The sequence below is a fragment of the Microcaecilia unicolor genome, chromosome 11 (genome assembly GCF_901765095.1).
Source record: "Microcaecilia unicolor chromosome 11, aMicUni1.1, whole genome shotgun sequence".
Lineage (NCBI taxonomy): Eukaryota > Metazoa > Chordata > Amphibia > Gymnophiona > Siphonopidae > Microcaecilia > Microcaecilia unicolor.
This window is the reverse complement of record NC_044041.1, coordinates 90,443,762-90,468,752: the sequence shown is the minus strand read 5'-3', so window position 1 is coordinate 90,468,752 and position 24,991 is coordinate 90,443,762. Positions and strand designations below refer to the sequence as shown.

The window sequence follows — 24,991 nt, the reverse complement described above, 5'->3', positions numbered from 1 at the left end:
TGGAGATGCCAAAGAAACCAGCAAGGCAGAATTAATCCTTTAGTAGGCCTTAGGCAAACAAGCATATTGACTCACCCATTATAATTATAAGTACTGTTTTATCTATTTTTTGTCTGTTTTCTTACATGCGTATTTGTATTTTTTTGTCTATTAGATTGTAAGCTCTTTGAGCAGGGACTGTCTTTCTTCTATGTTTGTGCAGTGCTGCATATGCCTTGTAGCGCTATAGAAATGCTAAATAGTAGTAGTAGTAGTAGTAGTATTTATTTTACTTATTTATTTTTATTTGTTGCATTTGTAACCCACATTTTCCCACTTATTTGCAGGCTCAATTGTTAATGCTTTTATCTGTAAGCTAAGGAGATCACGTGATGTGCTGAGGTGAGCAGACGTGGAACGCTCACCTCTTAGGCCCCGACCCTCCCCTGGGCGCCCAATCTCGATGGATTGAAATAAAAGCAAGACCATCATCCTCATCGGAAGTGAGAACGGGTGTATGGATCATTTTGTCACCCGACTAGAACCCGTTATGCCTGCAAAAAGAGTAAAAAAAGAAGCGGAAAAGCCTCGCGCGCCCAAGAGCAAAATGGCAACAAGTCTCATTCCCGCCACTACAGCGCAATCTTTAATATTCTCCGACTCGTAATTACAACAACTGACGGAGGCGGTGCGAACGGCGCTGGAACCGCAACTGAAACAACTTTCCCAGCAGATGGTCGCAGTAGAATCGCGGTTGGCAGACACGACGCGAAGAACCGGTGAACTGGAACAGCGAGTGTCCGACTTGGAGGACAAGGGAGCCGGAACCACAGGGCAACTCCAAGAACTGGTAAAACTTACCCACAAACAGGCAATACAATTAGATGAACTTGAAAATCACTCGCGCAGAGGGAACTTGCGTATTCTAGGCATACCAGAGGCAGTACCAGATCGTCAGCTATCTAATATGCTAGAAAAATGGCTGACGGATCAATTCGCCCTCTCAGACAGCATAGAGCCTTTATGCCTGGAGCGCGTGCATTGCGTAGGCCGCAAGGCGAACAACTTACAAGGCTCCAGAGTGGTAATGCTTAAGATCCACAATTTCATCCACAAAGTGGAGATTTTGCGAGGTGCCCGAGCAAAGAGAGACAATCTAATATTTGAAGGCTCCCCTGTGAAAATATTTCAAGATTTTTCGCCAGCTCTGCAAGAGCGAAGGAGAGCTTTTGGACCTGTGTGCAGAGCACTAGCAGAGTCGAAACAAAGGTTCATGCTGATATATCCAGCCACATTGAAAATTCATCACTGGGAAAAATGGCACTCCTTTCAGTCATCTCAGGAGGCGAAAAAGTGGATAGATGACACATTACAACGGTGAGGGTGCAACAAACGCCACTAAACACAAATTTCAAATAGCTACCACTTGCAAGGAAGGCTCAGACAGACAAATGGAAATCGCGCAGACCTGGACAGCATCGCTGAGATAAGTGGGGTGCCTGGGGTAGGGGGGGTTACCATCATTGATCTCCCGCTATTTTTCCCACAATTAGGCAGGGAAGTAGTAGGATGGGGGGGGGGGGGGAAAGGAGGGAAGGGGTGGGGGCAGGGGTTGGGTATAGGGGCAGGGAGAGTAAGGCATAGTAAGGAATTTGATTGGAAGTGGAGCCACTTACTAACATCAAAAATTCAAGTAGTCTTATGTCTGTCAAGGATAATGAAGAGTGAGAGAATAGCCAAACTTGTTCAACCTGTTGTCCTGGGTGAGGCTGGGCACTCGAGGCGACCCCTTAGACAAGTAGCGCAGTCTACATCATGGACTGACTCCTAACACATTCTACTAGATTTGCCACCTGGAATGTAGGCGGCATTGCTACTCCAGTCAAGAGAGCTAAAATCTTAGCAGCCCTAAAGAGACACAAAATAGACACAGGCTGCTTACAGGAGACTAGGCTCACTATAGAAGAACATCTAAAGCTAAAAAGACAATGGGTGGGAGAAGTGCATGCAGCCTCATCAGGAGATCGTAAAAGTGGGGTGGCTTTACTGATTCGAAAAGGGCTGACAACCAAGACAGAACTGGTGCAGGCTGACCCCCAGGGACGATATGTTTTGGTACGCTTGTGGCTGCAGCATAGAGAGTTCCTGATGCTGGGGCTTTATGGACCAAACTCATATGATAAAAATTTTTTTTGTTTTTTAGCGATAATGGAAAATGAAAGCGCCCAGCTCAAAAACGAATAAATCCAAGGCATTTGTTCGTGGGAGGGGCCAGGATTCGTAGTGCACTGGTCCCCCTCACATGCCAGGACACCAACCGGGCACCCTAGGGGGCACTTTGACAAAAAAAAAAAAAAAGAGCTCCCAGGTGCATAGCACCCTTCCCTTGTGTGTTGAGCCCCCCAAATCCCCCTCAAAACCCACTGCCCACAAGTCTACACCATTACTATAGCCTTAAGGGGTGAAGGGGGGCACCTACATGTGGGTACAGTGGGTTTGGGGGGGTTGGACGACTAAGCATTAAGCAGCACAATTGTAACAGGTAGGGGGGGATGGGCCTGGGTCCACCTGCCTGAAGTCCACTGCACCCCCTAACAACTGCTCCAGGGACCTGCATACTGCTGCCAGGGAGGTGGGTATGACATTTGAGGGTGAAAATAAAAAGTTGTGAAACATCATTTTTTGTGGTGGGAGGGGGTTAGTGACCACTGGGGGAGTCAGGGGAGGTCATCCCCGATTCCCTCTGGGGGTAATCTGGTCATTTAGGGCACTTTTTGGGGCCTTATTCGTGAAAAAACAGGGTCCAGGAAAAGTGCCCTAAATTCTAGCTACAAACGCATACTTTTTTTTCCATTATCGGCGAAAGGCGCCCATCTCTGTTCGGGTGATAACCATGCCCCAGTCCCACCTTCACCACGCCTCCGACACGCCCCCGTCAACTTTGTACGCTTCCGCAATGGAGTGCAGTTGAAAACGTCCAAGTTCGGCTTTCGATTATACCGCGTTATTCGTTTTTGTGAGATAAACGTCCATCTCCCGATTTAGGTTGGAACTTGGGCGTTTTTCTCATTCGATTATAAGCAGGAAAGTCTCATTAACTATGCATCATAGACATTCGAGAGACACTAGTGAAGATCCTGACTTTCAAGATTTGACGAACAAATGGAGCAAGGAATTGGGGGTACAGGTGACTTCTCATGCCCTAAGAGAATACATGATTTCTATTTACAAATCGTCTAAAATGTCCACCTACAATGAAATGGAGTACAAATTTGCAATGAGAGCCTTTATTCCCCCACGTAGAGCATTTCATATGGGAGTATCACCAGACGGCGCTTGCCCTAAATGTAAAGCAGAGGGAGCGCAGCTCGGTCACATGTTTTGGGGGTGCCCAGTTATCCAGAAATTTTGGAAGGCGCTGATACACAACACTTCAACTATGTGGGGTGCGACCTGGAAGGGGGGACCACTCCTGTTATTTGATCAATTCATTTTGGTGAGGCCTTTACTGCCTGGATTCACCGGATTTATTAGGAGAACCGTAATGGTAGCAAAGAAACTCATTCTTTCCAAATGGATTACAAATGACGTGCTAACTACACAGCACTGGCAAAACGCTATGATTCAATACATGAGGTTTGAAAAAAGAGTGGCAGACAACAAACAGGACTCGAGATTTCAAGAAAAAGACTTCTTCCGTATATGGACACCATTTTGGCAGACGATACCAACAGGGGGAAGAGCACGTCTCCTCAATTTATGAGTGTCAGAAAGACAGACTAGACTACTCATCCATGGTTAATAGACCACTTCCAAGGACACAAAAAAAGGAAAGGGGGGAGGGGAGAAAGGGGGGGGGACTGGATATAGATAGACTAGGTTTGGAAAGGGTAGGGAGGAGGGATATGGAGATTTGTCGTTATTTTGATAATCGCATTCAACAAAGTTACCAGTTGATATAGAGTTAAACTTTGATTTGTATTAGAGAGCAACAGTTTATCTAGCAAGAACATTTAGTTTTGATAGAGAGGTTTGGCATGTTTAAGTAGCAAGCTATGTCTAAATTTAACAACAATACTATGTGAAATTCGGACTAGTTACGGATTCAAGATGGCCGCATCTTACTAAGTTGCTGCGATCTTCACTTCCGACTAACAATGCCGAAGCGCAGAGGGAAGCTAGCTGCCAGAGCCTCGTCGCTGACTCCTTCTTTACCTGGATATATTGAGAGATTTTTGAGACCGCAGAGGGTTAATTTGGATAGCGGAATGCTGCCAGTAGGGAGCGTCGGCGTTTTGGGAGAATCGACTTCCCCTGGCTTTGAGACCACGCTGAGCCCCGCTATGCGCACCCCACCTCCTCAGCCGGTTGGAGCGAGCTCCTTTCTCGATGACTCGACGGGGTCTCCCCGCGAGGGTATTATCGACCCGGAAGAACGCCGAGCTGAAGGTTTGTTTTTAACAGAGAGAGGAATGGAGGGCCTTGAGCCTGTGAGGCCGCTACGAACTGAGGAGGCAGGAACCGAGGGTCAGGATAAGTCACCTGTGAAGTCTTCTGAAAGGTTTGCAATTCCAGTCGAGTTAGTAGTCAAGCCAAAAGAGGTTACACTTGACGCTTTATGGGATTTGGTCTCTAATCTGGGACAGACTTTTTTGAAGCAAATTAATGAGACTATACCTAAAGTAAATTCACTAGAAACTGCTATACAAGAGATAGAGGAAAAGATTAAATTTACTGAAGATAAAGGAGAAAAAATGGAACAAAGAGTTATGAAATTGGAATCAGTACAAACGTTGATGACAAACGATTTGACAAATCTTAGGAGAAAAACTGAAATGTTTGACAATTATACTAAAAATCATAATCTAAGATTTGTCAATTTTCCCAGGATTATGACTGTTGCTCCTCTTGATATGTTAAAACGATATATGCGGGAAATTTTGAATATACCAGAACATAATTTGCCTCCTTTTACCTTAGCATATTATATACCAGGAAAGGAACCGAACCAAATTTTGGAAAATTCATTAGATGTATCCCGTTTGCTTGAGACTTCTGACATTGAATTAGCAGTGGCGGCGACCTTGGTCGCAACCACTGCATTATTACCCGATAAAAGTTGGATCTTTCGTCTATTTTTCCGAAACAAAGATAAACCCTTTTTGGGTTTTAAAGTATTATTATTTCCTGATGTCTCCAAAGAGACACGTAGACGAAGGAAACAATTTTTGCTCCTTAAGTCTGAAGTGCTGCGCTTGGGGGGCACCTTTTTTTTAAGATACCCCTGCAAGTGCATAATAAGACTTGCTGAGAAGAAATATGTCTTTACAGAACCTTCACATCTGACAGCCCTGATAGCATCGATGACAAGGGATGAGCGTTAAATTATAATTATAATTAACTCAACTTAGTAAGAGTATGAGATTCCTTTGTTATATTTTTCTTCTTGTAATTTACATGATTTACTCCCGGAATTCCTAAATCTTGGATCCTAAATTATGGACTTGAGTATCATTACTTACTTAAAGGAAAAATGTATTTTCTTTTTTTTTTCTTTTTTCCTGTAATATGATTAACCTCATTTTTATGATGCTTTCCCAATCAAGATGTTTCTTGTATAATATGTATAAACTGAATAAAGAATTAAAATAAAAAAAATAAAATAAAAAAAACAATACTATGTGAAATTCTTTAAATGCTCAATTATGTACATGTTAAGTAAACGTTGAATAAACAGATTTCAAAATAAATTATCTGTAAGCTACTCTAGGGTCTTCATTGAACATGTGAAGGGTATTAAGAACACTGAGATAAATAAATGTTTAATAGCCCTCCTTGCTCCTATCCTCTAGCAACCCCTTCATCCTCCACACCCCTGCCTGATCCCCTCTGGTAGGCAAGAGTCAGTGAGCAGCACTTTGTACCTGCTGCTGCTTTCCCCTCTGCTGGCTGTCTTCTGCAGTCAGAACTCCATGGGGCCAGCAGGTTTGAAAAACTGTGGAGCTCCACTGTGTTCCGACTGCAGAGGAAAGCCAGGAATAGAAAACTCTACTCTACTCACTGACTCTTGCCAGCTGGAGGACAATGAGCAAATGGTAGGGAAGTGATAGCAGCAGCTCTGGCCAGCTCCCACGCCCACCTGAGTGTACCCATTTGAAGCACTGATTGATTAATTGATGATTGATTTATGCATTGAGCTCACACCTTTTTCCAAGGCAAGTTACATTTAGGTACCAGAGGTATTTTCCCTATCCCTAGTGTGCTCATCTGATAGGACCCATCTAAATGTCTGAACCCTAGATATATGCCCTGCAATCCAATCTTGGCTGCACCTCTAAGCTCTCCATTTGCTGATGCTCTGTTGGGTAAAGTATTGGTCCAACCATGGTCCCAGTGACCCACCCCATTCTGTTGCCTATGAATTACATTCCTTCCCTATTCCTTCTCATCCAACACACCTCATACCTTTTGGGGCCTTGGTGTTGTTTCTTTCTGTCCAGACACTCATATTGTCCAATTGGTTCAGTCTGCAAAGGACCAACAAAAACATTCTCATATTCCTTGCTTGGGTTTTGGACCTGCCGGGGGCCTGGTTGGGAGAGACCTCCCATGTTCCTCGTCATGTATCGTGGTTGACCATGACTGGGAGACAGGTCAGAGGAAGCTTCTTTGCTTGGAAAATCCGTGCCAACCCTCCTTCTCTTCATGATACAATAGAAAGCTATTCCACCAAGGATCCCCACAGCCACAATGGGCAGGCAAATATAGAGAGCAAGCAGACTGGGGCTTTGGCACTGCTGCTTATGGAACTCCCTCAGGTCTGACCATTCCGATGATGATGATACACATTTGAAGAAAGGATTCGTGCAATTGCTAGAGCTGATGTTATTCGCAGCACATTGCTGAGTTATCTTCAATATATGTCCTGTTATATCACAACGGCAGTCCACAGTCAGAGTCTTCAGACTGGCTTTGAAGAGGCTTGATGGGACAGAAGGCAAAGGGTTTCCTTCTAGACTCAAAAGGGCAAGTTTGCCAGAGTCTTTTAAAAATTCATGCGGCAGTTTTCGGAGATCATTGTGCTTTAGGCTGAGTGTCTGTAGTTTGACAGAATCGGAGAGAAAGCCCTCTGGCAGATGTTGCAAGCAGTTGAATGAGAGATCCAGATTAACCAGATCTGGGAGCTGAATTTTGGAAGAATTGGCAATCTCAGTGATGTTATTGTGGCTTAGGATAAGATGGGTCACATTGATGCATAGGTCAAATTCTGACCAGTTCAGTACCTGACAGTTTTGAGCAATTTTGGTTAAATTTATGGTATCACTACAATGTATTGGCTGATTGAAGCATTTTCCACTGCTGAAAGCTCCATTGTGAAGCATCAACACCAGTGACAGGAACAGTTTCATCTTATCTGAAACAATAAACATGTATATTAATTGGGTGCAAAAAACACAACATGTATAAGCCCACTTTTCAAAGGCATTGCCATGCCTTTAATTCAGGTTATAATAGGGGGAAACTGACCGTACAGGCCCAGGAGCTGTAGGGGGCTCAGACCGATCACGTGAGAGAGAGGCACTGGGCCCCCTACAGCAAACTGTGGGAGTACATGCCAGTGAACCGATCCCCTCTGTATTCTCCCATGGGCAGCCCAGATAGAAGAAAATGATCACAGAGCCAGCCATGCAGGCATTCTGCATACCTTTTGGCCAGTCCCACCCCCCAAGAATGCATCAGAGGGAGGTGGTTGGCTCAGTGACTGTTTTCTTCGGTCTGGGCTGTCCACAGGAGAGTATGGAGGGGATCAGGACAATGACAGGTACTGACATGGTTTTGAAATATGTAATGAGATTGGCTGGGGGGCATCCGGAGGGCCTTTACTGTCCAGGGGCCTAGATCACTGTCAATTACAAAACCCCATGTCAATCATTATCACACAAGAAAAATACATACAATAGAGTCATTAGACTCCTCTCACAATCAGCAAATATAAAACATAATACACATACTTAAGAAATAAGCTCCACAAAAACTTACTGTAATAAGTACACCCCCTGCCTTTGCCATAGGTAGCAGAATGGGGTGGGAACACAACACCAGCAACTAGATAGCTTGGGGTTGGGGCTGGAGATTGGTTTGTTTGGCCTTTCTAGCCAAAAATGTATTTTGCCATTCCTGGCCTCTACAACTTATATTTCATCCCCTTTTATGTTACCCATTCACAAAGAAAACATGAACCATGGGTGTGAAGAAACAGTGTGTTTTAAGCCTGTAAAATGTATTGGATATTTTCCTGCATTGATGTGTATTTCTCCTATTTGGCCAGTAGGTGATGTTTCTTTGTTGTAAAGCTGTTACAGAGAACTGAGTGTTTTTTCTTTAGTCTGACACAACAGGAAGCAAGATAGGTACGGACGGGGAGAGGATCTGAAGGCGACAAAACAGTGTGACAAGGCGGTGGCCATAGCTAGAAGGTTGTTAGGCTGTATAGAGAGAGGTGTGACCAGCAGAAGAAAGGAGGTATTGATGCCCCTGTATAAGTCGTTGGTGAGGCCCCACCTAGAGTATTGTGTTCAGTTTTGGAGGCCATACCTTGCGAAGGATGTAAAAAGAATTGAAGCGGTGCAAAGAAAAGCTACAAGGATGGTAAGGGATTTGCGTTACAAGACGTATGAGCAGAGACTTGATGACCTGAACATGTATACTCTGGAAGAAATGAGAAACAGGGGTGATATGATACAGACGTTCAAATATTTGAAAAGTATTAATCCGCAAACGAACCTTTTCCGGAGGTGCGAAGGCGGTAGAACGAGAGGACATGAAATGAGATTGAAGGGGGGCAGACTCAAGAAAAATGTCAGGAAGTATTTTTTCACGGAGAGAGTAGTGGATGCTTGGAATGCCCTCCTGCGGGAGGTGGTGGAAATGAAAACGGTAACAGAATTCAAACACGCGTGGGATATACAGGAATCCTGTTCAGAAGGAATGGATCCTAAGGAGCTTAGCCGAGATTGGGTGGCAGAGCCGGTGGCGGGAGGCGGGGATAGTGCTGGGCAGACTTACAAGGTCTGTGCCCTGAAAAGGACAGGTACAAATCAAGGTAAGGTATACACAAAAAGTAGCACATATGAGTTTATCTTGTAGGGCAGACTGGATAGACCATGCAGGTCTTTTTCTGCCGTCATTTACTATGTTTACTATTTTGACGACTGGGCTCTGATTAACCAGGAGCTCATCTTATTTGGACTTTACTGGTTTTGAGTTCAGTCTTAGCCCGAGAGAAAAGAGAGACAGATCTCTTTGTTAAGGCTCTGTGAACAGATATATGTCCTGATCTTCCCAGGTACTGTATAGACAATATGCAATTTGTTAGTCAGTTTTCTAATTGATCCATTTTTCAGTTACTTGTCACTGTTTGCTGATTGCACTTTTTTTGTTGTTCATTATTCATGTGTGACAATAAACCTGTTTAGTTTGTTGACTCTGCCTGTCTGAACTGATAAAGAATCCTGGTGGTTTGTGTGTTGGGTCTGTGAGTGCTTTCTGGGAACTGTGGGCAGGGCCATGCCTAGGGTCTCCGGCGCCCCCCTGCAGTTGGCCTCTCTGGTGCTCCCCCCCCAAAACGAGCGCTACACTACCCGCGCTCTTCTCCCCAGATCCTTTTTTTTTGTTTGTTTAAATTTACCTCTCCGGCGCGTGACAGTGTAGGCAGCGTTAGTGAGAAGGAGGCGGCGCTCCCCCGCCCCGACGTGTCTTCCCTTCGCTGTGTCCCACCTTCTTCTGATGTCAGAAATGATGTCAGAAGAAGGCGGAACCGAGCAAAGGGAAGACACGTCGGGGCGGCCGGGGGAGCGCCACCTCCTTCTCACTAACGCTGCCTACGCTGCCGCGCGCCAGAGAGGTAAATTTAAACAACAAAAAAAAAGGATCTGGGGAGAAGAGGGCGAGGTAAGCATGGTGCGGTGGGGCACCCCCCAGAAGATGGCGCCCTCCTGCCATGCTTACCTCGCTTACCGCGTCGGCACGACCCTGACTGTGGGACCACTGGGAGTATGGCTCCAGTAACCTAGAAATCACTGGGGATAATTTGAGAGTGGGAGACTCACTCAGAGGTGGTTGTGACCCAGTCAGTAGAAGGAGGGTGCTAGTGTAGAGCACAAGCAGCAGATGCAGCTATGCTGGAGATAGACCCTTTAAGTGGCCGCGGGGTAACCCCAAGCGGGTGGCTGGGCATTTTGTGACAATGGGGAAAGAGTAGCCTTCCACATTTCCTTTAGAAATTGAGAGAAACTGAAAGAAAGAGGGAGAAGATAAAGAGGATCCTGGGTGGGAATAATACAGAGGAATATGAGGATGGAAGAGAGGAAAGATGGAAAATAACCTAGGGTTGGGACTAATATGGAAGGTAGAGGTGTGAAAGGGGCTGGGATTTAGGTAGAAGTCTAGGGGACTGGTGCTGAGTTGAGTGGATAACTGAGAACTGGGCAGACTGGCCAGGCCAATTTGGTCTTTTGCTGCCGCAGTTTACTCTGTTGCAATGAAACTAAACCTTTGCCATAGGCATTTAGCAGAGCACTTGAACATACACATGTCTACTTAAATTAGCTGCCCAGAATCAACTCTTGGGAATGTGTAAGTTGTCTGGCTTTCAGACTAATCGATCCAAGACAGAAGAGTGAGGCACCTAAGTCCCAACTAAGGTTTTGAGAATTTAATCTACAGTAGGTTCAGAAGTAAGTAAATGCTGGCAGGTCTTTACCCCTTTTCAATCTGATTTCTGTGTAAGTAACAAAACTGACCATGACTTATAGTATAGTCATACTTGATAAAAATAATTCCTGCTCTACTGGTTCGGAAAGAGCACTGATCACATTTTGAAGCACTGCTCGTGTTTTTTCCCACCCGCTGTCCAATCTGGTTTGTAGTTCCACCTCTGTTACCCTTGTCCTGTCCTCTTTCTACTGTACTCCTATCTATTTTATGTTTTTAGATTGTAATGGGGGGAGGGATAGTAAATTGTAAATAAACTTGAAACTTGAAGAAGAAAGGTGGACAGATGGATCCATGGTTTTCCGCCAACAGAACTTATTATATAAAAGTTCCATCCCTTAATATTCCACATGGCTTCAGTGCTGCCTTTGGAAAATCTTCTCAACTACCTTGAGCCTTGGACAAATGTCATCATGGGCCTTATTTCCACACATATGGGCAGATGATCGAAAGCCCCGCGCTGTTCCAAACAGCGCTCTAAAAATGTCACTGGAACAGCGCAGGGCTTTACTGCCCCTATGATGCGGAACTCCATTGTTAGTTTCTCTCAGCAGGTGTGCACTAGCCCAGATCCCTTGAGAAAGCATTTGCGAAACGGGTGCCTGTCGGGGTCAGATGAGCTGATAGAGATGCAGATAAGTGATTCCACTTTTCCTGTTTAATGCTTATAGCCTTTCACCTGCTACTTCAAGAGCAACTATATACATTGAAGAGTTACAGTATAAGAAAAATAAAATAGAAAAACAAAGAATAAAAAATAAAAACACGAAACAACTCAAGATCGACATTTGGAAGGAGAGGGTTTTGTCAATTATTATATGAGCCACAAGAGGGCGTTACCTATATGTTGGGTTGATTCAGAAACCCACACGCAAGCCCCTATGATATTATAAGACGTTTTCTCCCCCTCTGATCAAATCAAGATCAAGACTTGAGTAAACCATTTATCAAACCAAGAGTATTTGGGTGAACTACTTGTCTATTCTTTTTATCAAGCTGTCTGTTTGTTGCCGATAGACTAGTGTCGTGTCACATTTGATTTACAGTCCTAATAGAGCAGCAAGCAGGTCCCTGGAGTAGCCTAGTGGTCGGTGCAGTGCACTGTAGAGAAAGGAACCCAGACCCATAATCCACTCTAACTGTTACATCCCTTAATATTCCACCTGACCTCACTGCTGCCATTGTCAAATGCTCTCAACCACCTTGAGCCCTTGGACAAATGTCATCATGGGCCCCATCTCCACACTTAGTTGTTTACGTAGAAAAGGATCTTGATTATAGGTTTGTTGGTGTGTTTGTTTTCTCATCCACTTCTCCTCTCTGGGATTTCCTAGTGCTCTTCAGGGGCATCTGTTGCATTTTAAACATCTTTCCTTTGGGTTATACCCTACCGCCCATTAACTATCTGGTCGATATTCAAAATGATTTAACCGGCTGCTGACCAGGTAAATCATTTTCAGCAGCACTTGTTATCACTGCTGAAAATTAGTGGTTAGTGCCTAAGTGAAAACCAGCTATTTTGGGGGCATTCCAGGGGTGGAGACTACAGTTGGCTGGTTAAATGCCGATATACAGCACTTAACCAGCCAGGGTAACTACATAAATCATAGCCCTATCTTTATGTGTTAATCCATAGTCGCTTAAATTCTGAATATTGACTTAATCAGCTATGTGTTAGTCAGCTCCGCATAAACCAGATACTCAATGCTGAAGCCTAGACATGGTCTGACATTGAATAAGTGAGAATAACACCGGCGGCAGTTAACAAAATGCTCACTGCTGCTGGCTGAAAATTGACTCCCTGGTCTCTAGAAGATCAATTTTCAAAAGTATTTCTCTGCATAAAACACATGTCGTCTTTGAAAGTTTCCCACCACATCCATGCATATATCTCAGTGGTTCCCAAAACTGGTCCTGGAGGCGTCCTAGCCAGTCAGGTTTTCAGGATATCCACCATGAATATTCATGAGAGAGATTTGCATGCAGTGGAGGTAGTGTATGCAAATCTCTCTCATGAATATTCATTGTGGATATCCTAAAACCCGGACTGGCTAGGACACCTCCAGGGCCAGGTTTGGGAACCACTGATATATCTGATACATGTAGCACACAAAAACATGGCAGATAAAGACCAGCATGGTCCATCTAGTCTGCCCAGTAAGGTGGTCAGGGTGTAAACTGCCACTCCATGCAGGTTACCCCTCTCTATGCTTTTGTTTAGGGTGTAAACTACCACTCTGTGCAGATTACCCACCTCAATACCATTTTGGAAGTGTGAAAGGTATTTAAATTAGCCATGAGCGAAAATATAGGCATAATGCTGCATTGCGATCAGGCTTAAGTACAAAAGTGACCACCAAAGTAGTTCCAGGGCCACCGAGAGGGGGGGGCAGGGGGCATAATTCCCTTGGCTCAGCCTCCAAGGGGGGGGGGCTGGGCTTGGGCCAGGTGCCAGCAAGCTTCTTCCTGCCTGCTTCTGGGGCTGTCCTCTCTTGCTCCTGATGATTACATTAAAACAATATCACATTAATGCAATCATCAGGGTCCCAACTCCCAGCACACAGGAGCACTGGAGAGAACAGAACAAGGGAGCAGCATAGCAGTGATTCAGAGACAGAAAGGTGTAGGGGTGGGGGCAGGCAGTGTCGGTCCGGGGTGGGGCATGCATGCAGTAGTCCAGTCCTGCCCCAGGCCCAGCTGTGTCTGTCGGCAGATCTGAGTAGTTTTTTGAGTCACAGCTTCTAAAGATGATTCTAAAAACTCAGTCAAGTTCGCCTCGGGAGTAGTAGATGCTTGTGGATTGTTCTTTCTTACATCTCTCCCCAAATTCAAATTCTAATCTCTCACAATTGGAGGAAGAGTTTCTGCTGGCATCTTCACAACATCAACCAGATACTTCCAGACCATATCCATAGGCGATATTAGGGATATTTAGGAAAATTCAATTTATTTCTCCAGACTAGTTCTCCAAATACTCCAGTTAGAGGGTGACCAAAACCAGTTTTCTTAGTTTCAGCCAAAACTGAATCTGTGGCCAAAGTTTGCTGCTTGGTTTCAGCCAAGCCTGCTCTTGGGGTCCGTGGCAGCCATTTTGATGGCAGAGACAGCATGAACAGAAGCAACTGGGGATCGCTCCTGCCCCGACTAGCTACTAGACCACAAGGGGCTCTAAGGTAGGCCCATGGGAGGGGGGGAGCTGGAGGTGGGTCCAAAGGGGGGAACAGAGCCCGCACCTGTTTGGATGTGGGTGAGGGGCCAAGCCGAGTTGCTTCTATTTGGATGGATGGGGAACTGACCGCATGCTATGGGTACACAGCCATGAATTTTGGTTTCAGTTGAAAATGTACCAGCATTTTCAGTTGAAACCGAAACAAGGCAAATACGAATTTCAGACCAGTTTCAGCACCAAAACTGAAAGTCAGCCTCTAACTCCAGTCTCCTATGAATAAAAGGTTTATCCTTTATCATATGTCCTTTAAAAGCCTGTATTTCTGCAAATCTCATCTTCCAGGAGCCCAATTTAGTGGCATGCTGGTTAAGCACTAGAGATTGTGCATCTACAGTTTGAGAAATTAATGTCATATCTCCCACATCCTTAAATGACAATTTTAATAAAGAGTCGATGAGCACCTGGCTAGTGTCCCAGAGTGATTGCTGGTTTCTGCAGCTTCTGCACTCTAGTCCCTGTTGCTATCTTTTCTCAAATACGTCAGAAATACTCATACTTTGCTGCAGTATCTGAGCTTTATCTTTTCATTTTATGGGGAAATTGTTTATGGGATCAAAAGTACAAATTTTTATTTAACTAGAATTACCCAGAAGATGCGTCAAGAGTTCTTAGCCTTAAGGCCTAGGACTGTAGCTCTGAGGACTAATTATATGCTTTGATTTCCTTGCACAGATGTAATTGTTTATGAGAGTAAGTCATATTTTTCTCTGACCCCAAGCAATTGTTGGATTTTATTACTGCTAAAGAGGAGTTACAGGTCTGATATCTCAGGTTATACTGTTAAGGCTGGCATGGTATATCGCTCTGATTTTTGCTTCTTATTTTATTTTCTTGGGGTTTTTTCCCCTGTTTGGCTCCCCTTTGTTCTTGTAATATTGTGGGTGAATTTGTGTTGAATTATTTTCTTTGTATTTTTCTTAAGAGTATTTTCATTTTTTTTCTTTAGCTCAACTGTTGTATGTGATTTTGATGATTGAAATTGATAAAATAAGGAAAACTTTTAGCTATGAGCGGAAATACACTGATTCCATCCTTTTGGCTATATAGCAGTGATTTTCAACCTTTTTCATCTCACTGTACACTTACAAGGTGCCTGAATTGTCAAGGCACACCACTGGAATCTAACCCCTACCTGTCTGTCCCTGCTAAGATCTATTCCATCTCCACCCAACCCTGCAAGTAATCCCCTCCATCCCCATCTGTACCTGTAACCTTCAGAAGTAGTTATTTAATTATGCTACTGAAATACATTAGAGCACCAATATATCCGCTATTGGGAAACTGGAACAAGATGGACTGTTACATATTCCTACAGAGACACCACATACTAGGAGAATCCTTCACCTCAGTTGCACATGCATAACATGACTCCCATCTGATACAAAATAGGGAACCACAAAACACATGCAGACAAAAACTGAAAGCAGAGGTGCAGGACTCTGCATGTCATGCAGTACCAGAGAAACAGAAAGAAATGCATGTCCTCCTGTACAGTGCAAAATAAAGCTGACAGATATAAATTCTCAACCCCAACATAATTTAATTACTAAACTGAAAATAAAATCATTTTTCCTACCTTCTTTCTAGAAGCCAACGGGTTACAGGACCCGAGGCAACATGGCTTTTACCAAAGAAAAATCCTGCTAAATGAATCTTATTGACTTCTTTGACTGGGTGACCAAACAACTGGATGAAGGACATGTGCTAGATGTAATCTGCTTGGACTTCAGCAAAGCCTTTGATACAGTCCCCCACGGAAAACTCGTGAATAAGCTGAAAGGGTTGAACTTAGGACCAAAAGTGGTGAACTGGATAGGAAACTGGTTGACCAACAGGTGGCAGAGGGTGGTGGTAAATGGCTCAGAGGAAGGAAGGTGAGCAGTGGAGTTCCTCAGGGGTCGGTGATGGGGCCTATTCTGTTTAATATATTTGTAGGAGATATTGCTGAAGAGTTTGATGGAAAGATTTGCCTTTTTGCGCATGACACGAAAATATCCAATAAAATGGATACCCTGGAGGGAGTAGAAACAATGAGAAGGGATCTCCAAATGTTAGAAGAATGGTCAAGGGTCTGGCAGTTAAAATGTAATGCCAATAAGTGTAGAGTGATGCACTTGGGGTGCAGAAACCTGAAAGAGAGATACCGGATAGAAGGGGACAGATTAGTAAGCTCAACTCAAGAAAAAGACCTTGGGGTGTTGGTCTCCAAGGATCTAAAGGTGAAGAAACAATGTGACAAGGCGATGGCTGTGGCCAGAAGGATGCTAGGTTGCACAGAGAGGGGTATAATAACCAGCAGAAGAAAGGAGGTGTTGATGCCCCTCTACAAGTCATTGGTGAGGCCCCACCTGGAGTATTGTGTTCAGTTTTGGAGGCCGTATCTTGCTAAAGATGTAAAAAGACTGGAAGCGGTGCAAAGAAAAGCTACAAAAATGGTATGGGATTTGCGTTGCAAACCGTATGAGAGGCTTGCCGACCTGAACATGTATACCTTGGAGGAAAGGAGAAACAGGGGTGACATGATACAGATGTTCAAATATTTGAAAGGTATTAATCTGCAAACAAACCTTTTCCGGAGAAGGGAAGGCGGTAGAACTAGAGGACATGAATTGAGGTTGAAGGGGGGCAGACTCAGGAGTAATGTCAGAAAGTATATTTTCACAGAGAGGGTGGTGGATACATGGAATGCCCTCTCGCGGGAGGTGGTGGAGATGAAAATGGTAATGGAATTCAAACATGCGTGGGATAAACACAAAGGAATCCTGTTTAAAAGGAATGGATCTATGGAATGGATCTGTTGAGATTGCATGGCAACGCCGGTAATTGGGAAGCAAAACCAGTGCTGGGCAGACTTCTGCGGTCTACGCCTGATCGTGACTGAATAGATATGGATGGGCTTGAGTGTAAATTTTAAGGGGTTTCGACGTTAGCTTCAGAACCTTTAGTACAAGAAGAGTGCTGGGCAGACTTCCACGGTCTGTGCCCTGAGAATGGCAAGGACAAATCAAACTCGGGTATGCATATAAAGTATCACATAACAAGTATAAAAGTGACGGAACTGCAGGACACGTGGGGTACAGAAGAAGCACTATGGGTTAAACTGGAAAGAGAGAAAGGATAATGTATCTACATCAGAGTAATATACTGGTCACCCTCACAGTCAGAGGAAATAGACAGGGACCTAATTGAAGACATCCACAAGATAGCTAGGAAAGGGGAAGTACTACTGTTAGGTGACTTCAATATGCCAGATGTTGATTGGGGTATCCTTGCTGCGGGGTCCTCTAGAAGCAAAGAGATCTTGGATTCCCTATAGGAAGAATTGTTTCAGCAGTGGATAAAGGAACTGATGTGGGATGGAGCTATTCTGGACCTGGTGCTTGTGAATGGAGAGAACATTTCTGACGTTAAGGTGGGAGACCATTTGGCATCTTGCGATCATCGAATGGTGTGGTTCAATATTAAAACAGGAAAGAGGACTCATTCAAGATTGAAGGTCCTGGATTTCAAAGGAACTAACTTTGCTGAGATGGGGGAATTTCTTAAGGAACAGTTAGTAGGATGGGAACAGCTGAAGGATGTAGAACAGCAATGGACAAGACTGAAAGGAGCTATATTAAAGGCAACTAACCTTTATGTTAGAAAATTACATAAAAGGAAAAGAAGGCCGCTCTGGTACTCGAATGTAGTAGCTGAAAAGATAAGGGAAAGGAGGTTAGCCTTCGCACGTTACAAGACGACTCAGAAAGATGAAGACAGGAAAGAATACCTTAATAACATAATAGCATTGTGAGGCTCAAAGCTGAGGGAGAGAAATATGTGGAAGAGAATAAGGATAAAGCTGAACTACTTAACAATTATTTCTGCTCTGTGTTCACAGATGAAAGGCCGGGGGTAGGGCTGCAGAAAACAAAGGCTAAAGGGGATGGATGTATGGTAGACTAAGACCCACTTACGGAGGACTGTGTTCGTGAAAGAGCTAGCCAAACTAAAAGTAGACAGAGCGATGGGGCCAGATGGGATACACCCGAGGGTGCTCAAGGTTCCTCTTCAAATCTTCCTTAGATACTGGAGTGGTCCCGGAGGACTGGAGAAGGGTGAATGTGGTTCCTTTGCACAAGAGTGGAAGTAAGGAGGAAGTTGGGAATTACAGACCTGGCAGTCTGACCTCAGTGGTGAGTAAGCTAATGGAAATGCTACTAAAGCGGAGGATTGTGAGATTTCTCGAACTGAATAGAATGCAGGACCCAAGGCAGCATGGCTTCACTAGTGGCAGGTCCTGTCAGACGAATCTGACTGACTTCTTCGACTGGGTGACCAAACAGTTGGACGTGGGAGGAGCGCTGGATGTGGTGTACTAGGATTTCAATAAAGCCTTTGACATGGTTCCGCATAGGCGACTGATAAATAAATTTAGTGCCCTCGGTATGGGACCTAGAGTAACTGATTGGGTTAAAAATTGGTTGAATGGAAGTAGACAGAAGGTAGTGGTGAATGGAACTTGCTCTGAAGAAAAGGATGTTGTCAGTGGAGTACCACAGGGATCAGTCCTTGGGCCTTCTCTTTTTAACGTCTTTGTGAGCGATATTGCGGAAGGGCTGTCTGGTAAGGTTTGTCTCTTTGCGGATGATACCAAACTCTGCAACAGGGTAGACACCCTGGAAGGTGTGAATGACATGAGGAAGGACCTATTGAAGCTGCAGGAATGGACCAATATTTGGCAACTAAGATTTAATCCCAAAAAATGCAGGTTCATGCATTTAGGTCACAAGAATCCGAGGGAACGGTACAGTATAGGGGGGTGAAGTGCTTCAGTGTAAGAAGAAAGAGTGACTTGGGGGTGATTTTGTCTTCCAAACAGGTAGAAAAAGCGACATCCAAAGCCAGAAGGATGCTTGGGTGCATAAAAAGAGGGATGACCAGCAGGAAAAAGGATAGTGCCATTGTATAAGTCTTTGGTGAGGCCCCATTTAGAGTACCGTGTGCAGTTCTGGAGACCGCACCTACGAAAAGATATAAACAGGATGGAGTCAGTCCAAAGGGCGGCTACAAAATTAGTAAGCGATCTTGAACACAAAAAATATAGGGACAGGCTTAAGAACCTCAACATGTATACACTAGAAGAGAGGAAGGAGAGAGGAGACATGATAGAGACGTTTAAATATCTCAAGGGCATTTATGTACAAGAAGTGATCCTTTTTCAACTGAAGGAGAGCTCTGGAACAAGGGGGCATACAATGAAGTTAATAGGGAATAGGCTTAGGAGTACTCTAAGAAAGTATTATTTCACAGAAAGGGTGGTGGAGGCGTGGAATGGCCTCCTGGTGGAGGTTGTGGAGTCGAGGACTGTGTCAGAATTTAAAAAGGCATGGGATAAGCATGTGGGATCGCTTAGGAAAAGGAAGAGTTAGGGGTTAAAGAGGATGGGCCAAATGGCCTTTATTTGCCGTCATGTTTCTACTGTATGTTTCTATGTAAAATGAGTTTATCTTGTTGGGCAGACCGGATGGACTGTACAGGTCTTTATCTGCCATTGTTTACTATGTTATTATGTAGTCTGGTGACTATTATTATTCCAATAATCTTGTTCCCAATCTTTGGTTCTGCTTTCCTCTGTTGTGCTCTTAACTGTTTCCAGGGCCTCATTTCCATTTGCAATTTCTTTTCTCACCTCCTCCCCTATGTCTGTTTGGTATTGATCTTTTCAGCTTTCTTCGATTTCTCTGCCTTCTTCTCAAATCTATCTTGTTTTTCTTCTCTCTTCCCTTCATGTGCAGCATGTCTCCCTTCTTCCCTTTATGTTCAGCCTGCCTCCCTTTTTCCCTTCCCTTCCTTTTATGTGCAGCCTGTCTCCCCTTTTCTCTTCCCTTCCTTATATGTACAACCTATCTCTCCTTCCCTATATGTGCAGGCTGTCTCCCCTCTTCCCTTCCCTATAAGCAGGGCTGCCGAGATGGGGGGGGGGGGGGGGCAACGGGCAAAATTCCTCAGAGCCTGGCATCTAAGGGGGGCCTGCCTGGCACTAGCATTGTTCTCCTGATCCTGTGCGCGGCAGCACTGCAGAGCAGAGTACTTCCTTCCTGCCACATCCAAACAGCCTCTTTGGATGCGGCAGGAAGGAAGGAAGGAAGGACTCTGCTCTGTGGCACTGCCGTGCACAGGAACAGAAGAGCATTGCAATGATAGCGCTAGGCCCTGGGGAAGTTTGCTGTGCACAGTAACAGGAGGTGCAGCAGGACAAGTAAGCGGGGCAGGCCTGGAGGGGGGCCTGCCTAGTGAGGGGGTGGGCCCAGAAGGGGCGGGCCCGGGGAGGGGGGTTTGCCCTGGGCCTGGCTTTGTCTCTTGGCGACCCTGCCTATAAGTGTAGCCTGTCTTCCTTCTCCCTTTCCCTTTATGTGCAGTCTGTCTCCCCTCTTCCATGGGTCTAATCTCTATTCCTACCTTCCTCCTCCCACCCCTTGTGCCTCTCTCTCTTCTCTCTGCTCCAATTCCACAAACTTTGCGGTTGCTAGTAACGTACCATGGGTAGGGCAGTGGGAGCAGTCCGCCTCGGGTGCAGGCAGCAAGGGGGTGCATGGAGAACTTGCACAGCTGTCGGCCCTGCCTTCTCCTGCCCCCTCTGATGTTACTTTCTGTTCTGGGGCAGGGGACCAGCGAAGCCAAAAGCTGCTCGACTTCTCTGTGCACCCCCTTGCTAGGAGGAAGGGTGGTAGGGGTGATGCGCTTCTTGGGGTGTGTGATGCGCATTGGGGGTGGGGCATGGGTGTGACACACCTCAGGGGTGGGGTGGGGATCTGATGTGCCTCTGGGGGGGGGAGGGCAACGGTGACCCACCCTGAGTGGCAAACAAGCCACTACTACTACTACTTAACATTTCTAGAGCGCTACTAGGGTTACGCAGCGCTGTACAATTTAACAAAGAGAGACAGTCCCTGCTCAAAGAGCTTACAATCTAATAGACAAGTGAACAGTCGGTCCGATAGGGGCAGTCAAATTGGGGCAGTCTGGATTCACTGAACGGTAAGGGTTTGGTGCCGAACTAGCGGTTGCTGGCAGCTATTAGAACAGGCCTTCCTCTGGGCATCCCAAGGCTTTCCCTCTGTCATGTCCCTCCCGCTCGGCAAAAGGAAGTCGCGTCATAAGGAAGGATCACGGGGCTGACCAGAGGAAGGTCTGTTCTAATACCTGCCGGCAATCGCAAAGTTTGAAGAATTACAGCAGAGAGGAGAGAGACCCAAGGGGTGGGAGGAGGAAGATAATGAGGCAAATCGCACAATGCCTATGATCTGGAAGAGATTCCCGGACTCCCCGTGGCACATCAGTTGAAAAATGCTGCTATATAGAGATCCTCTGAGTTTATCCTACATATTTTTTAATTTGATGATTGTTTTTGTTCCCACAACCTCCAGCAGGAGAACATTCCAAGGGTAATAGATGCTTGGAATGCTTTTAAGTTTACCTGCATGCAGCATCATTTCATTTCCTGTGGTTCTATAGTGCCCCATCTTTGGAAAAAGGTTTGTTCATTAACAACTTTCAAGTATTCAAACATCTACATCATATCTTCCCTGTCCCTCCTCCCCTCTATGGTGTGCCAAGAAAAGTACCCACTCAAATTGCAGGTGAAGATTTGTGTGTGTACCTTTCCCAAGTGAATTTTCAAAGGCTGAAGGTAGAAAGTACTGATAATCCTTCTCTCTCAGCGCACAATCTGAAAGTTGCCCCCTGAATAAGTAATATTTAATTACCATGTACTTGTTTCCCTCATTGACACATTTTCCTAAGTCTTCTTTTACCAGCCTTAACCACTGCAACATTTTTATTTATTTATATAAGCATATACCCTCTTTAAAACAAATGCTTACAAAGTGGCTTATAAGCAATATTATAAAGTGCTCAAAACATCATAAATAAAATAAAGTAACTAACTTCTTTACAGAGATTTTGGAAGGAGAGTTGGTCCCTCAGTATTTTTAACTCAAGAGCAATCCATAAAGTTAGTTGTAACTAATCTGGTGCCAGAGGGGACCTATTGAAAGGCTTACAGAGAAGAACTAATGCTTGACCTGGGATATAATGCAAAATACAGGCACTCAAAAATAGAGGAATTTTAATATTAACAGTCTCATAGATCATTAAAAGAATCCTGAATGGCAAATCAGATTCAGCAGCTAAGACAGGGGTTCTAGCACGGTTCCAGCTTGTTTCAGACTTACCAAACTGTGTCCAGTTTCCAGTTTCTTTTGCTCTGGGACTTCAATCTAATATATTAACTCCCAGCCTAGTATACCCTTGGGACAGATCTTTTGGAGTCAATGGCAAATCCAATTTTATGAGGTGCAAGTATTATTCTGGGTGTCTCCTATAACTTATCTGTATATTCTTGGCCCACCAATTATACAGGGAATTAGACCAGCTTCCGGTCCTTCTCTCTTGCTTGTTGTCAGGCTTCCAGATGATGGCTTAGGCTTAGGCTACTTCTGAAGATGAGGTAGCTCATAGCAGATCCTCTGATGAGCTATATGGATTCCCAAACTAAAGAGATGCACTCTGTGAGCCTAGAAGCAGATCAGTAGAACTTGTTTGCTCAAATTTACAAAGTCTGTGTACCTCCCTCTGCAGTTTCTCAATTGACTGGTCACCTTATCTTGTCTGAGGTTGATTCTCTCATGCAGAGCAGCTCAGAGAAAGAGACCACAGTGCCTGATCATAAAGCAGCCCATTGTTCATATGTTGGTTTCAAGGGCTCTCTGGAATTTGCATAGACAAAAAAATACCTGCAGAGGCCTCACCATACCACTTGTAGCAGAGCACCACACCTCAATCCTCTGGGATCTCACAGAGGCTGATTGTTTGATGTAATTTAACTTGTCCCCATTTGGACTGGCCCAGCGCCATGCAGAAGACTTGGGCCTGCCTTTTGCAAACAGCCAGGGCTAGGAAAACTACCTATGAAGCACTTACAGCTAATGGGGTGGGGAAGATGTACCTGTGAACCATGGTCTGTACTCTCTCTGAGGGTGAGGAGTGGAAACCCCATCTAGTTGCAAATGAAGGTTCACGGTGATGTAGCCCCATGGAAGAAGCTGACTGATCTGAAATCCCCGAGCAATAAGCACTGAGATCACTTGGTAATGACATGTAAGTAGGGTGACCACCTGACCCCAGGTGATAAGGAGCAGGCGAGCCAGCCCTGGGCTTTTCAAATACAGTAGGAATTTTTCAGAACAGAAAATCTGAAAGCAGGTGCTGGACCACCTGCTCATTATGAATGGAGCCTTCATGGGGAAGAAGGCAGGGTTCATAATATTTTTATGTAGGTAAATGCAGGTGGAGGAGTAGCCTAGTGGTTAGTGCAGTGGATGCTGATCCTGGGAAACCGGGTTTGATTTCCACTGCAGCTGCTTGTGACTCTGGGCAAGTCACTTAACCCTCCATTGCTCCAGGTACAAATAAGCACCTGTATATACTATGTAAACCACTTTGAATGTAGTTACAAAAGCCACAGAAAGGCAGTATACTATTCCCCTTTACCCCTTACCTATGTGAAACGGCCTTTTGGAAATTGTCCAGCCTTACTACTGGCAGAAATGCAAGGCGCAGTGCCCCGTAGGGTGCATGGAGCCAAAAATAACATGGCGCCGTGCCCCGACGGGCATGCGCACCAAGCCCAGCTAATCAAGAAATGTGTTAAGTTATGTCCAATAAAAAGGTATCATCTTATTTTATTTTCCATGTTTTATTTTGTTTGATTTCTATTGATTACCTCATGGGGGAAAAAAGGTGTTCTTAGAGACAGGGAGGTCAGAGGAGCTAAAGTATGCTGTATGGAGATTTGAGTTTGAGCTCTCCAGTCCATACATCCTTTTCTGTGTCAATCCGACCCACACAAATAGCTGATTGAAACTCTCTGGGCACTTTAATGCCAGTGGACTTTACAGGTCCAGTTTTCACAGAGAAACTACGGAGGTTTTGAAAATTAACCCCTCTCTTGTAGTTGCCAGATAGCTTTAGGATAGGCTATGGGGAAGAACAAAATAAATGGATGACCATTTGTTTTCAATTTTTAAATTGTTCTAATTTTTTAAGTTGCTTTTTTTTCACTATAGAAAAACTGCAACATGCCACGATAGTTTTCATACTGTGATAAAGTCACGGGGTTTTCTAACTCTTTTCCCCTAGTGGCAGCCCCTCTACACATCCTGCCAGCTTACACCCATGTCTTCCCCAATTGCAGCTAGGAGTCCAGTCCAGGTTTTTCATCTCACCCCCCCCCCCTGGCTCCTTGCCTGCAATGCATTCTGGGATTTGTATTTCAGACTGAAACTGCCTTAACCCAACTATCCTGGATGTGACTTTATCACAATACACACATGAAACTTCTATGGAGGGAAAACCAGGACTGGCTTGACCTGTTCCTGCTGGCCTGGAGCCATTCAGTGATGCCCTGGCAAAAGTACAACCTGCCTTTGTGTTCTCAAAAATTCACCATCCATGGGACCTCTGTTCTATATATGACTAAGTCCAAAAGAAAATCCCATGACTCTGGCCTTCCAAAATTGCCCTGCTAGCAAGCGGGTGGCAGCATGTCAAAATCATTTCTGGTTTTTTTTTTTTTCATTCTCAGCAAACCAGACTTCCTGTCGAAGTTCTGTTATCATTCCCCAACCACCCCCTCCCCCTACTTCCTCTACAGCACACACTGCCAGTCACTGATAAGCTGAAATGGGGGGGGGGGGGGGGGGGGTGGGAGGGGGAAAACCTTAGCTTCTATCTGGGAGATTTCCCTTTTTGGTAAGGTAGCTCCCTTCTGTGTATGTGTATGGATAGGTTTCCTTCAGCTGCTCTGTACCAGGGACTTGGTTTAAACTTGAGGAGGGGGACAATTTTTAAAAGTGATTTACTCAGGTAAATGGACTATCTAAAAAAGGAAAGGAGTCCTGATTGTAGATTTTATTAATAAAAAGCTGTATGGTCCTTTTACTAAGGTGCACTGAAAAATGGCCTGCG

The 24,991-nt window shown here is 44.8% G+C and overlaps 1 protein-coding gene across 3 annotated transcripts in view; it reads right to left on the bottom strand.

Annotated features, from left to right (window-relative positions):
- Positions 1-24,991, bottom strand: part of LOC115480220 — a 49,398-nt gene that overhangs the window by 8,476 nt on the left and 15,931 nt on the right. For 2 of the 3 annotated variants that reach the window (XM_030218731.1, XM_030218733.1), the window contains exon 2: positions 6,445-7,393. In XM_030218731.1, the coding sequence (XP_030074591.1) occupies positions 6,445-7,388 (944 nt within the window). In that variant the 5' untranslated portion in view covers positions 7,389-7,393. Of the gene's footprint in view, positions 1-6,444; positions 7,394-22,197; positions 22,605-24,991 lie in introns of those variants that run through there. The other variant, XM_030218732.1, reaches the window with a different exon arrangement.